Raw genomic sequence first — 15068 nt, 5'->3', positions numbered from 1 at the left:
TTATGCGGCCATCGTTCTCCTCCTCCTCCAGTCAGCCGGTGGAGAGAAGGCGACACACCGTCATTTCTCAACATACAACGGCAGCCTGAAGATTTCTCTCAAGTTCATATACTGGTAATTTGGCAAAAGCTCATTCCTTGTGCGTGTTGATCGCACACATCAAAATAAAAATAACATTTTGCACTGGAATGAGGAGAAAGAAAACCAGCAGGCTTTTATTCTATGAAAAACTTTTGAGGTATTCATTCCAGGCCAGGCCTTCCGTCAGCAGTCAGACTAAATGAAAGAGGGTGTGGGAAGCAAACCAGAAGCTAATTCCATGTGAGGGATGTGTGTCGTTAGGGGCTACCTGGGGTGTCTCCATATGCTCGCTCTGTTCCACTACATTTCACCTTGGGATTGGCAGCCAGTAAACCAATCACACAACACCTGGGGTCAGGGTCATTAGCATCGCTGCGCCCCTGGGGAGGACAGGTGTTTACACACAACTGATCTGGCTGTCCCCAGAATGCCATGTTGACAGCTTCATAGACATGGCCGGGTGGTTTTACAAAGAGTGGTGTCGCCCTCAAGTGCAGGCCCGTTAAACACACCAAGTACAAGGCTCCCTCTATTATTTTCGACCCCTTTTGCAGAGCCCCAGGCGCAGGGTCCAGGACATCTGGAAATGGGTGTGCTCTACGCTCACAGCTCAACAGCAGACTGGACCAGAGGGAGGAGAGGTTCCTCCGATTCCCTTCATCAGGGACTGTCAAACACAGACATGGCTGCTGTGTAATTAATAATCAGATCAATGCTAATCATTGGCAGGTCACCCGTCAAAAATGGTGGCCTAACGAGGCAAAATGCTGAACAGTGATTAGGAAATGACATGGTGCCGAGGTATGAAATCACAAGAACGCATGCTAAAGACAAAGGCTGGGCCGTCTGGTGTTTATCTGACGGAGTGTTCAGCTTCCACAAAAGTCAAACTTGTAATTCTTTCTCTCAGTTTCTCTTGTCTTCGGATGTTCTGTGAGTTAACAGGGAAATAAAAACATAAAAAATATCTAACATGAATGGCCGAATGTTCTGTTTAGCCTTGACGGCGTCTCAATAGTCCATTGTACAGCTGTGCTTTACACCTACTGGGCAATTAACTCTTAACTCGCATGTGCCCTCAAAGAGAGAAAGACTGGTGGCAGGTCGCTAGCTCGTGCTGCAGGCTGGGACTAATCGATGTGACAGCGAGTGTCAGTGCTGGTAAAGAAGGCAGACCCGGCACAGCACGGCACAGCATGGCACGACAGAGGCTGCGTGAACAGGTTTTCGTGAGCAGAGTTCACCTTTAGAGGCTGCATGAATAGTGGAGAGGCTCACCTCTGGTGCCAGTCACCAGAGACACAGACAGACCCTGCCTTATCCACACACACAGCACGCCACGCTCACAAACAGATTAGCAGTGCTGTGAGTGGGAGAGCGGTGAGTCTGAGAAAGAGAGAGGGGGGGGGGGGGGAGACGTGTGTGTGTGAGAGAGAGGAGCTGAAGTTCACGTTCCCATGCAGTCGTACGGAGTGTGTTGATAGAAGGGATTAACAGATGGATAACGAGATGGATTCCAGCGCACCTCGCAGATGACCTTCTCCTTGTGCGTGTGCAGAGTAACACCTACGTGGCGTGGAGCGTGTGTGTACGTGGGTCTGTAAGGGCATCTGTGTGTGTGTGTGTTCCAGCCTCACCATGCTGAGAGAACAGGTCACTGTGGACGATGTCTATCATGCAGTGCAGCTTCTGTTTGACCAGTCGGCCCAGAGGAACCTTGAGGATGAACTCTGTGAAGAGCTTGCTGCAGGGAGAGAGGAGAACACAGAGAGAGAGGAGCAGTTAAGGGTTAAACAGCATAGAGCCAGCTCATCTAGCTAACTCCAAAACACAAAACTTTGACCATCTTTGGCAGGACATACTATAGTTCATTTATGTCGTCCTTGTGGGACGACATACGCAACCTCCAGTAAGATATGGGGCAGAACATGCAGTGTGGTGTGGCAGTTGGTGAACAGGCCAGCGTGTTGTGGTGGGTTGTGGAGAATGGGAGGAATATGAGGCGAGGTATTCTGTCTCTCATGTTGTGGCGTGAGTCTCCAGGCGAGGAGGAGTAGCTCTAGTGAGGATGGAGAGCGTCTCTCTGGTAAGCAATAAAACGCCCTGCGGGGGCCTGGATGCATACACAACCCCCCCCCCCCCACACACACACACACACACACTTTTTTATGAGTGAATGAGGCGTGGAAGCCACAAGGGATAGGGCGCATCAGCAGCCCCTTGAGAAACAGAGAGAGAGACTGAGAGAGAGGAGGGAGCCAGACAGAGAGAGAGGAAAAGAGAGGGAGAGACAGAGAGAGAGGTAAAGAGAGGGAGAGACAGAGAGAGAGGTAAAGAGAGGGAGAGACAGAGAGAGAGGAGGGAGCCAGACAGAGAGAGAGGTAAAGAGAGGGAGAGACAGAGAGAGGGTGGCAGAGGGAGTGTGGTCCAGGTAGGGGCTGTCAGCCATTCTGGAGTGGGAGAGAGAGTGTGTGGGAGGGGGGAGCAGAAAAGAGGAAGACAGCAAGGAGGCAAAGAGAGAAAGGCCGCAGGGAGGAGGAGAGGGAAAAAAACTACAGGAGGGTAGGAGATGATAGGGGATGGACAATGGCAAGGAGAAGAAAAGAGAGTTACTTAACATCCCACAGTCTACACTAAATCTACTAACTAAATAGAGCACTAGACAGAGATTAGCACATAAAATACGTTACAAGTTAGTTTCAAAAGTATGGTTAACAAATCGCAGCTGCAAGGCTCTCCTTCCGATGCACTACTGGATATTTCCTTAGTGTCTCGTTAAACGTACTGAGAAGTGGTTGCTAAATGGTCTGTAATTTAGTCTGGTTTGTGATAGAAGAGAGTTGACTTGTTTCAGTAGTGCTTCAACATCCGTTGATCAAGGAAAGCGATCAAAATGTCCAAGTGAAATGTATTTTTAAAAGATGCCAGTCTCTCCCGTTTAGTAGACTGACCATCCGACTGTGATGATGTTATTGGTAACTCTGCACTTCCACACCTTACGCTGTAACTGGGTAGCGAGAGGCTAGCGGGTTTCCAAGGCAACGCCAGCGTGCTGAAGTGATTCCCGCCATGCCTCCTCTGGTGAATTCTGAGTGTCTGAGCTGCCACAGCCCAGAGGGCTGGGAGCCTAGGTAATGAGCAGCCCGCAGCAGAGCACAAACACAACATCAAATCAGCCTCTTTCTTTTTGCTTCTTTAACGAGGCTAACTGTTTCCAAGTTAATCACCTCAAAACGGAGGGAGACAATCTGGACGTCAAATTGAATTTGAAAAAGAAGCGCGTAAGGCAACAAAGTCAATGAGTGTAGTCCTTTTTCTTTTCCCCTCGGCCCTCGCAAGAGTGTTTAAGCTCAATTTGTCAAATATGCTGTATGTAGGGGAGGTTTGTTTATTGGTTTTAATTTCTTTTGTTTTCTCATTGTGCTGGAAGTAATGTTCTCTACAGTGGACCGCGCTCAGTTAAAGTACTGAACAACATTACCTGAGATCCTTTGGATCGAAGACCAGCTTGACGTCGTTCACGATGGTAGGGACGTACTTCAGTGCTGCGCCCTAGACAATAAAACACAAAAAGCATTATGAGGTCAAAGAACATTTCAGTAAGGCAAGACAAATTCACTTGACTGCAACACCACAACTGTGCGTGTTTAACTGTTCCTATTTTCAACCTGAACGAATACTGAAACAGGGCTCTCAAGTCTCACTCATTCGCCGGGAGACTCACGCATTACAACCATTTCTCACGCTGAGAAGTAAGGGATAACTTGTCCTGATATATACAATTAAAGTTGCAGGCATACTGAGGGAAGATTTATGTTGAGTTGAGTTCAGGAGTTGTCTAAAGTTATACAGAGTTAAATGCCACCTACCAGAAACATAACCCCCCAGATGTAACCTAACGCTGACAGGTATGATAATCTCACGCCAAACTTTTAAAACTTGAGAGCCCTGCTGATAAACGTGTTACATTCGGAGCCTTAAATAGTTTAGTAGGATAGAGTGGTGGATCTAGAACATTTTACATGGGGTGGCAAAGGGGTGGCAAGAGGTCTTGGCAGGGTGGCATGGGTAAACGGTAAGTGGGAATCAGTACTGTAACGGAAACACATGAGGCCCCCCCCCCCATATGTAAGGGATAATGTATTGTCCGGCGGTCATTATCCACAAATAAATCCCGACGGGACAAACAGGACCCCAACGCGATCAACTGAACTTTTTGGAACATTCTGAAGAGCCGTATAATAAATGCAAGATATCAAAACTCAAGCTTTTCTTGTGAGGGAAATGTTTTCAATCTGAAAAAACAGCTCAAACAAAGAACAAATGTATTCCAACAGAAAAAAAAAACATGGGCGAGGACCTATCAAGCAGCTCAAACAGAACATATGTTACAACAACATAACAAATATGCCTACATATAGTCGATACACCGGTAGGCTACTTTCTACAGGTTTGCAGATGAACACACATGTGCGTGTCTTTTAGCAAATCTGTGTGCAAAGCCTTTAACCACGCTCTTTACATCTAAACTGCGCGCACGTTTATTCTCTATGCTAAGGATGCGGGCTCGCCAGTCTGTGTGACCCTTCTGACTTATTTTGTCACATCATTTATCTAGCTAACAAAGAAAGCACAATTAAATATACTTTTCTTTATTTTTATATCAACTCTGGAAACACAGACAAGACAATAAGACCATAGTGTGCATCCCATGTAATTCAAATTGGATTTAAAAAAATGACAAAAAAACACAAGGCCTGCAAGCCTTAAACACTCAAGTCCCTGCAAGGCCCCCTGCGGTGCAGGGGCTGGGGGGGGTCATCTCTAGGGGCCTGGTGGGACTCCCTATGAATGGCTTTAACAAAACAAACACAAAAATAGCCAACTTTTAAACTACGGTAGTTAGTTTTTAATCAGGCCCTCACACACTACAAGTGTTTTTAATTCACAACAGGAATAATCCCAGTCAGGGCCGGAGTGGGACCCATTTTCAGCCCGGGAGCGTAATGGCCAAAAAAAGACCATCCCCACCAGGGGCCGAGCCATATGTTGAACATTCGGGGCTTAACCCGAACCTAGGACCTAGTCAAGGATTTGATGTGAGGTGAAATCGGAACTTCACATGAATGCGAGCAAGCATAGCGCGCAAGCGAGATTTTTTGCATTCATTTCAGTGCAAAATTGTTTTTTGAGCTTTATGTAATATAAACATTGCGTTGGACTCATATACTATTTCCAGAAATTACAAACCAAATTTTTACCTGAAAGATTCAGGGCTTTTGAGAAAACATATTTCCCATCCTTGCAGGAACCTAGATTTCTGAAGTGACAGATCTTTCTTTTTTACCTGGCTTCAGTTCCTTCTGGCATCTTTTTCCCATCCATTTGATCATTTTTGCATCAGCTTAAAGGTTGTATGGCAGGTTTATTTTTCCAACGAATTTGCGCTATTTGGTTGTTGGTGATAAACATTAAAACTGTTATCCATTGTATTTTAAGTTGTTGGGTGTCAAAAAACGGAATATAATACACAAAAGTAGATACTTTTTGCAACGATTCTTCTTTCCCCCACAATGCATTGCTTGACATCACGTTGGGAGACGATAGACCAAAGACTGCTTTGAGACCTTTGAAATCAATAAATAAACACTAGGCTATACCATAGAATGTCTATTATGGGCTTTACTAGTACCATCAAAACGTGGGACATCTAATCGTAAATGTGTTTACAACGTCGGGGAAAATGGTTAATTAGGGATGATTTGGGGGGGATTTTACAGGTGGGACTGGCAAGTTAGCCCATAGCTAGTCCATATCATGATGTCTTCTATTTTTAGATCTAAACTCCTCAAAACATTTCGGAAACGTTATTTCGGTTGATTATTCAGTAACAATTATTAGGATTCCTCCGTAAGGAGGAAACCTATTGTTATTGGTGGTTTTATTATTAGGATTCCTCCGTAAGGAGGAAACCTATTGTTATTGGTGGTTTTATTATTTGTAATTCTTGTACCATGGGAGTCAATGGCAGCCCCTAGACCCCATCGACAACTTTTTGTGAAATTTGGCACACTCATTAAGGACAGTTTCTTCTATACCTACACCAAGTTTCATGTCTCCCATTAGACCACTCTAGCGCCACCAATGGGTCAAAGTTGGACTTGTGTTTACACACGCAACTTTTGAACCGTATGACTAATTTTCAAAAATGAGGTACCATTGGATTCCCTGGATCAAGCCGAGTTCAACGCACACCATGGCGTTAATTTCCGGTTATATAGATTTCCCGCCATTTCCGGTTTTATCAAAAACCTTTGAAAGCCTACTCCTCCTACAATTTTTGTCATATATTCTTCAAAATCACCAGAGATGATCTTCAAACCAAGCCTCACAAAAGTTATCAAAGGAATTTTGATCCTCATAACCGTCTGTCCGGTACAGCCAATCAAATTCATCAGAAAAGCCGCCAAACAGGATGTGAAGTCATGTCTCAGCAAATCTTTGAGATATCAACACTAAACTTGGTAGATCGGAGGAAGACACTACAACATATTACCATGTGCAAAGGCAAATTCATATCTCTAAAAATGATTGATATAAATCAAATTGAACTTATCGCTAACGCTAAAATAATGCTTTGCACATCAGCCAGTCAAAAACTGATACTCTGATTCAATCACAAGTTCATATGAAGACTCTTGAGAATGTTCATAACACAAATCTGTGAAAAAGTTGACTGTAAGATGAAAGGTCGATTTTTGGTGAATATTTGAAACATGCTTGCTTGGCTAATTTCTAGGCAAATTTCCAATGAATGTCTCCCCTGCTCCTCCCCGCGCGTGCTCCAAAATCTCACACACACTCAGCCTTCCCTTGACACACGCGCGGCCAAGACGCACACGCAACATTTCAGGAGAGTGTGGGCTGACCAAGCCCCCACTCATTCCTTGGTCTTTAGCAAAGGCCCATGTGGCTCTTGATGGTATTGCATTTCCGATTTTGTATGCAATGGTAAAAAGGTCTCAAATCCTGAAACATTGATAGTATAGACCAAGAGTAAATACCACACCTCAAATGGCCCACCATTACCCATAGGTGGCGCTATAGGCCACGCCCAAAAGCACAAAGATACAAGGCTTTCTGGAATGGATAGGTTCACCAAGCCCCCTCCCTTCACGTATTGGCTTGAAAAAAGGCCCATGTGGATCTTGATGGTATTGCATTTCCGATTTTGTATGCAATGGTAAAAAGGTCTCAAAATCCTGAAACATAGATAGTATAGGCAAAGAAACAGTTTAACAAAAAGCCCATGTGGATCTTGTTGGTATTGCTTTTCCGATTTTGTATACAATGGTAAAAAGTTATAAAAATCCTGAAACATTGATAGTATAGACCAAGAGTAACTACCACACCACAAATGGCCCACTATTACCCATAGGTCTTCCCTTGACACACGCGCGGGCTTGGCAAGACGCACACGCAACATTTCAGGAGAGTGTGGGCTTACCAAGCCCCCACTCATTCCTTGGTCTTTTGCAAAGGCCTTGTGGATCTTGATGGTATTGCATTTCAGATTTTGTTTGCCATGGTAAAAAGTTCTCCAAATCCTGAAACATTGATAGTAAAGGCCAACAGTAACAACAACACTTTAACAAAAGCCCATGTGGATATTGTTGGTATATTTTTCCGATTTTGTATGCAATGGTAAAAAGTTAAAAACATCCTGAAACATTGATAGTATAGGCCAAGAGTAACTACCACACCACAAATGGCCCACCATTACCAATAGGTGTCGCTACAGGCCACGCCTTAAAGCACAAAGCACTTCACTTCTTGTGAAGATTAAAGCACTTCACTTCTTGGCTTGAAATAAAGGCCCTTGTGGATCTTGATGTTATTGCATTTCAGATTTGGTATCCCATTGGAAATTCTGCAGCATTGATTTTTCTATACAGTTACAATTTGTCAAGAATATACATTTTTCAATGGTTCGCAATGCTTTACATGTAAGCCAGTCAAACAAGTTCATATGAAGACTCTTGAGAATGTTTAGTACACAAATCTGAGAAAAAGTTGACTCTAAGATGAAAGGTCGATTTTTGGTGAATCTTTGAAACATGCATGCTTGGCTAATTTCTAGGGAAATTTACAATGAAATATGTCCCCTGCTCCTCCCCGCGCATGCTTCAATTTCTCACACACTCATTCTTCCCTTGACACGCGCGGGCTTGGCAAGACATACACGCAACATATCAGGACTGTGTGGGCTGACCAAGCCCCCACTCATTCCTTGAATATCAGCATAGGCCCTTGAGGACCTTGGTGTCATTGCATTTCCTACTTTGTATGCAATAGTAAAAAGGTCTCCAAATCCTGACACATTGACAGTACAGGCCAAGAGTAACTACCACACTTTACCCAAAGCCCATGTGGATCCTGTTGGTATTGCATTTTCGATTTTATATGCAATGGTAAAAAGTTTTTAAAATCCTGAAACATTAATAGTATAGGCCAAGAGTAACTACCACACCACAAATGGCCCACCATTACCCATAGGTGGCGCTACAGGCCACGCCTTAATGCATAAAGATACAAGGCTTTCTGGAATGGATAAGCTCACCAAGCCCCCTTCCTTCACTTACTGGCTTGAAATAAAGGCCCTTGTGGATCTTGATGGTATTGCATTTCAGATTTGGTATGCCATTGGTAATTCTGCAGCATACATTTTTCTATACAGTTACAATTTGTCAAGAATTAACATTTTTCAATGGTTCGCAGTGTTTGGAGGAATCCGCCATTACTGCTTGCAGTTATATTTTGTAATTCTTGTACCATGGGAGTCAATGGCAGCCCCTAGACCCCATCGACAACTTTTTGTGAAATTTGGCACACTCATTAAGGACAGTTTCTTCTATACCTACACCAAGTTTCATGTCTCCCATTAGACCACTCTAGCGCCACCAATGGGTCAAAGTTGGACTTGTGTTTACACACGCAACTTTTGAACCGTATGACTCATTTTCAAAAATGAGGTAGCATTGGATTCCCTGGATCAAGCCGAGTTCAACGCACACCATGGCGTTAATTTCCGTTTATATAGATTTCCCGCCATTTCCGGTTTTATCAAAAACCTTTGAAAGCCTACTCCTCCTACAATTTTTGTCATATCTTCTTCAAAATTACCAGAGATGATCTTCAGACCAAGCCTCACAAAAGTTATCAAAGGAATTTTGATCCTCATAACCGTCTGTCCGGTACAGCCAATCAAATTAATCAGAAAAGCCGCCAAACAGGATGTGAAGTCATGTCTCAGCAAATCTTTGAGATATCAACACTAAACTTGGTAGATCGGAGGAAGACACTACAACATGTTACCATGTGCAAAGGCAAATTCATATCTCAAAAAATGATTGATATAAAGCAAATTGAACTTATCGCTAACGCTAAAATAATGCTTTACACATCAGCCAGTCAAAAACTGATACTCTGATTCAATCACAAGTTCATATGAAGACTCTTGAGAATGTTCATAACACAAATCTGTGAAAAAGTTGACTGTAAGATGAAAGGTCGATTTTTGGTGAATATTTGAAACATGCTTGCTTGGCTAATTTCTAGGCAAATTTCCAATGAATGTCTCCCCTGCTCCTCCCCGCGCGTGCTCCAAAATCTCACACACACTCAGCCTTCCCTTGACACACGCGCGGCCAAGACGCACACGCAACATATCAGGAGAGTGTGGGCTGACCAAGCCCCCACTCATTCCTTGGTCTTTAGCAAAGGCCCATGTGGCTCTTGATGGTATTGCATTTCCGATTTTGTATGCAATGGTAAAAAGGTCTCAAATCCTGAAACATTGATAGTGTAGGCCGAGAAACACTTTAACAAAAGCCCATGTGGATCTTGTTGGTATTGCATTTCCGATTTTGTATGCAATGGTAAAAAGTTATAAAAATCCTGAAACATTGATAGTATAGACCAAGAGTAACTACCACACCACAAATGGCCCACCATTACCCATAAGTGGCGCTACAGGCCACGCCCAAAATCACAAAGATACAAGGCTTTCTGGAATGGATAGGCTCACCAAGCCCCCTCCCTTCACTTATTGGCCTGAAAAAAAGGTCCATGTGGATCTTGATGGTATTGCATTTCCGATTTTGTATGCAATGGTAAAAAGGTCTCAAAATCCTGAAACATAGATAGTATAGGCAAAGAAACACTTTAACAAAAAGCCCATGTGGATCTTGTTGGTATTGCTTTTCCGATTTTGTATACAATGGTAAAAAGTTATAAAAATCCTGAAACATTGATAGTATAGACCAAGAGTAACTACCACACCACAAATGGCCCACTATTACCCATAGGTCTTCCCTTGACACACGCGCGGGCTTGGCAAGACGCACACGCAACATTTCAGCAGAGTGTGGGCTTACCAAGCCCCCACTCATTCCTTGGTCTTTTGCAAAGGCCTTGTGGATCTTGATGGTATTGCATTTCAGATTTTGTTTGCCATGGTAAAAAGTTCTCCAAATCCTGAAACATTGATAGTAAAGGCCAACAGTAACAACAACACTTTAACAAAAGCCCATGTGGATCTTGTTGGTATTGCATTTCCGATTTTGTATGCAATGGTAAAAAGTTAAAAACATCCTGAAACATTGATAGTATAGGCCAAGAGTAACTACCACACCACAAATGGCCCACCATTACCAATAGGTGTCACTACAGGCCACGCCCTAAAGCACAAAGCACTTCACTTCTTGTGAAGATTAAAGCACTTCACTTCTTGGCTTGAAATAAAGGCCCTTGTGGATCTTGATGTTATTGCATTTCAGATTTGGTATCCCATTGGAAATTTTGCAGCATTGATTTTTCTATACAGTTACAATTTGTCAAGAATATACATTTTTCAATGGTTCGCAATGCTTTACACGTAAGCCAGTCAAACAAGTTCATATGAAGACTCTTGAGAATGTTTAGTACACAAATCTGAGAAAAAGTTGACTCTAAGATGAAAGGTCGATTTTTGGTGAATCTTTGAAACATGCATGCTTGGCTAATTTCTAGAGAAATTTACAATGAAATGTGTCCCCTGCTCCTCCCTGCGCATGCTCCAAATTCTCACACACTCATTCTTCCCTTGACACGCGGGGGCTTGACAAGACACACACGCAACATATCAGGACTGTGTGGGCTGACCAAGCCCCCACTCATTCCTTGAATATCAGCATAGGCCCTTGGTGTCATTGCATTTCCTACTTTGTATGCAATAGTTAAAAGGTCTCCAAATCCTGACACATAGACAGTACAGGCCAAGAGTAACTACCACACTTTACCCAAAGCCCATGTGGATCCTGTTGGTATTGCATTTCTGATTTTATATGCAATGGTAAAAAGTTTTTAAAATCCTGAAACATTAATAGTATAGGCCAAGAGTAACTACCACACCACAAATGGCCCACCATTACCCATAGGTGGCGCTACAGGCCACGCCTTAATGCATAAAGATACAAGGCTTTCTGGAATGGATAAGCTCACCAAGCCCCCTTCCTTCACTTACTGGCTTGAAATAAAGGCCCTTGTGGATCTTGATGGTATTGCATTTCAGATTTGGTATGCCATTGGTAATTCTGCAGCATACATTTTTCTATACAGTTACAATTTGTCAAGAATTAACATTTTTCAATGGTTCGCAGTGTTTGGAGGAATCCGCCATTACTGCTTGCAGTTATATTTATTATTATTATATTCAGTAACAATATTCAACAATATCTCATTTAATTGGAAAGCCTGATTAGTCACCTTTACAACGAGGTAGGCTACAACTTCAGGATCGTGCATTCGTGGAATGAGCAACACAGCTAACCGTGTGGGTGGCAGCCCAAAATGTGCCAAAATCCCCTGCAATATTATTCTGTTTGTATTTGCTCTGGTTTTGAGCTTCAAGTGGGATCAGCTTGGGCGTGCTGTACGTGCCAGAGTGACCAACGCAAACATGTTGGCTGACTTGCGACAAATCCTGGTTGAGGTATGAGGTCCTTGACGGTGTAAAATGTGTTGTTTTTTCCTTATTACTGTGGGAGAGTGCAATCAACCAATAAACTCAACACAAGAGTGAATACCAACAGAAGAGTAGTCTAGATAAGTTTACTGGTAGTACTATCTACTTATCTGAACTACAGCTAACGACATTGTCCGGGACAAGTGGATTTTTTCTCTAGAGTGGGGAGGGGGCAGCTGCCCCCCTTGCCCCCCTGTAGATCCTCCCATGGTAGGATATCATCCAAAAACACGAGAAGGCCTTGAGCAGATGTTTTGAGTGTGAGGCGTGGAGGATGTGTTAGGCTCTAGGGTTTCTGTTTGGCAAAGACATTCTTTCCTTGTCCGAGCTGCTGTGATTCTATCAAACCATAAACAGCAGACGAAGGTCACGCCGCAACGCGAGCTAGCCGCAAAGCTCTCCTCTGTCTGTTCCTGGTCCCTGACCAGCAAACTGAGCGGGCTGAGTGGAAGAAGAAGATCTTAGTGGCAACCTCTCTCCAAACAAAGTCAACACATCAACCCTCTGCAGAGAGACTCCAAAAGTGGCAGCACAGACCTGCCGCCAAGCTTCATCACCAGACAGTTGCAGGAGGCCAGAAGCCGCGGCAGATAAATTCAAATTGCTCGAAATTACTTTGACTACCCACTATTTAGTTTAAGTTTCACAGAAAGTCTGTTAGCTGAAAGTATTTCTGACTAAACTAATTTCCATACATTTCCAGTCCTTGGAAAATTAGTTTTTTAGCCTACAAAAAAGCACTCGGACGACGTGAGTAATAACTAAACCTAGGCATTATATCTGTGTTTTTCCTAACTAGAAATACACGGGGTGTACAAGGGGTGTTGTCTAGACAACCAGACAGCAGCAAGCCTCTTGGGCGCGGTGATCATCATTCTCCTTGGTTTTCTTGAGAACTCACGCCCACTCGCTTGCCAATCTGCGGGGGAGCAAAGCTTGATTTCAAAGACAGCGTTCAATTGTGAGCGAGATGCTCTCCACTAGCTCACAACTAGGGTTCATTTTCTGGCTGTGATTTGATAACCTACTCCAAGTACCTGGGAGTCAGGTGGCTGAGCGGTTTGGGAATCGGGCTAGTTATCAGAAGGTTGCCGGTTCGATTCCCGGCCGTGCATAATGAAGTTGTGTCCTTGGGCAAGACACTTCCCCCTACTTGCCTCGGGGAGAATGTCCCTATACTTACTGTAAGTCACTCTGGATACCTGCACATCCCTTTCCAGCCACACAGGGCTTCCCCCCAGCCCACTCCAAATGGGAGGGAGGGGGGGTATAGGAAAAGCTTTGAATGAATATGTGTTGAATGAAAAACCTGACCTAACAAAAATGGTGAGGAGGCGGGGCCCAAACTGGAATCTCTTCATGGGGCCCAAACTTGGTCTGCAAGGGGCTGGGCGGTTGTTGGTTCTCCAGATGTTAAGCTGGACTCTCCACTCAGGCTGCTTTTAGACTCCCAGCAGTCCAGCTGCCTTTGCTAGGCGAAGCCAGATCCCCTAGCTGTGGTTCCCCTACATCAATTTTTAATTTACTGACTTACCGACAGTTCAGCTAATATCTACACCCAATTACACACCAACTGCCCCCTAATTGATTCAAGGCTTCTTCTCTAGCTGTGACTCTTGGTCACTGTCTGTGTGGTGGTGGGCTTGTGTGCGCGCGCGTTGCATATGTGTGTGTGTGTTTGTGTGTGTGTATCTGTGCATGCGTGTGTGTGTTGGTTTGCTTGCTTATTGTACCAAAGCAATGGAGTGCACATTATATTTCGGGTCAAGGACAATTTAGTATGACTGTGCTTAAGAGAAGCTTGGAGGCAGGTAGAGGACAGGCATTGTGTGGGGAGGGAGGCGTGGAGAGAGGGGAGAGAGAGAGAGAGAGAGAGAGAGAGAGAGAGAGAGAGAGAGAGAGAGAGAGAGAGTGGGAGGAGGAGAGGGAGGAAAGTTGAGAAGCAGTCAGAAATACCTTGAGAAGAAGCTAAAGAAGAGACGCCCAAAGAAACCCGGGTCACAGGACAGGCAAGGTCAGAATGACACGCAGAGACAACACACACAGAAAGAGACAGGATCAACATATCCAGACAAAGCAAGTGCAACACAGGGAGGGGGACTGCTCACACAGAGAGAGAGAGAGAGAGAGAGAGAGAGAGAGAGAGAGAGAGAGAGAGAGAGAGAGAGAGAGAGAGAGAGAGAGAGAGAGAGAGAGAGAGAGAGAGAGAGAATGAAAAAGTATGTGAAAGAGAGCTGGGAGAGAGAGAGAGAGAGAGAGAGAGAGAGAGAGAGAGAGAGAGAGAGAGAGAGAGAGAGAGAGAGAGAGACAGAGAGAGAGAGAGACAGAGAGAGAGAGAGAGAGAGAGAGAGAGAGAGAGAGAGAGAGACAGAGAGAGAGAGAGACAGAGAGAGAGAGAGAGAGAGAGAGAGAGAATGAAAAAGTATGTGAAAGAGAGCTGGGAGAGAGAGAGAGAGAGAGGGAGAGAGAGCGAGAGAGAGAGCGAGAGAGAGAGAGAGAGAGAGAGAGAGAGAGAGAGAGAGAGAGAGAGAGAGAGAGAGAGAGAGAGAGACAGAGTGACAGAGAGAGACAGAGAGAGACAGAGAGAGAGAGAGAGAGTAACATATTCAGAGGGGAGAGGTGGTGAGACAACAAGAAAGTACAGACAGGGTAACACAGCTAGAGACTGTGGGCCCTTAACCAGAACAGAGCAAGCACATAAATAAGTCAAATCTGGAAACAAAACTATTAACAGTAGCTAACAATGTTGTCAGACAAGACATCACCCACCCTGAAAACAGATGGTAAAAAAAAAAAAAGAAAAAAAAGAAGACTTGTAAGAATGAAAGATGATAAACATGTATTCATCAAGCTGAACATTTGTACTGTACGGTGAACACAGACAGAAGTTAGGACACACACACACACACACACACACACACGG

The 15068-nt window shown here is 44.1% G+C and overlaps 1 protein-coding gene across 2 annotated transcripts in view; it reads right to left on the bottom strand.

Annotated features, from left to right (window-relative positions):
* The window catches only part of dock1 (dedicator of cytokinesis 1), a 202626-nt gene that overhangs the window by 125585 nt on the left and 61973 nt on the right, over positions 1 to 15068 (bottom strand). For both annotated transcript variants that reach the window (XM_084671137.1, XM_084671138.1), the window contains exons 24-25: positions 3563 to 3633; positions 1719 to 1825 (exon numbers count right to left, since the gene is read on the bottom strand). In XM_084671137.1, coding sequence (XP_084527263.1) covers positions 1719 to 1825; positions 3563 to 3633 — 178 coding nt within the window. The remainder of the gene's footprint in view (positions 1 to 1718; positions 1826 to 3562; positions 3634 to 15068) is intronic.

This window comes from Hypomesus nipponensis, chromosome 13 (genome assembly GCF_054491055.1).
Source record: "Hypomesus nipponensis isolate SF chromosome 13, ASM5449105v1, whole genome shotgun sequence".
Lineage (NCBI taxonomy): Eukaryota > Metazoa > Chordata > Actinopteri > Osmeriformes > Osmeridae > Hypomesus > Hypomesus nipponensis.
This window is presented reverse-complemented; position numbering and strand designations above follow the sequence as displayed.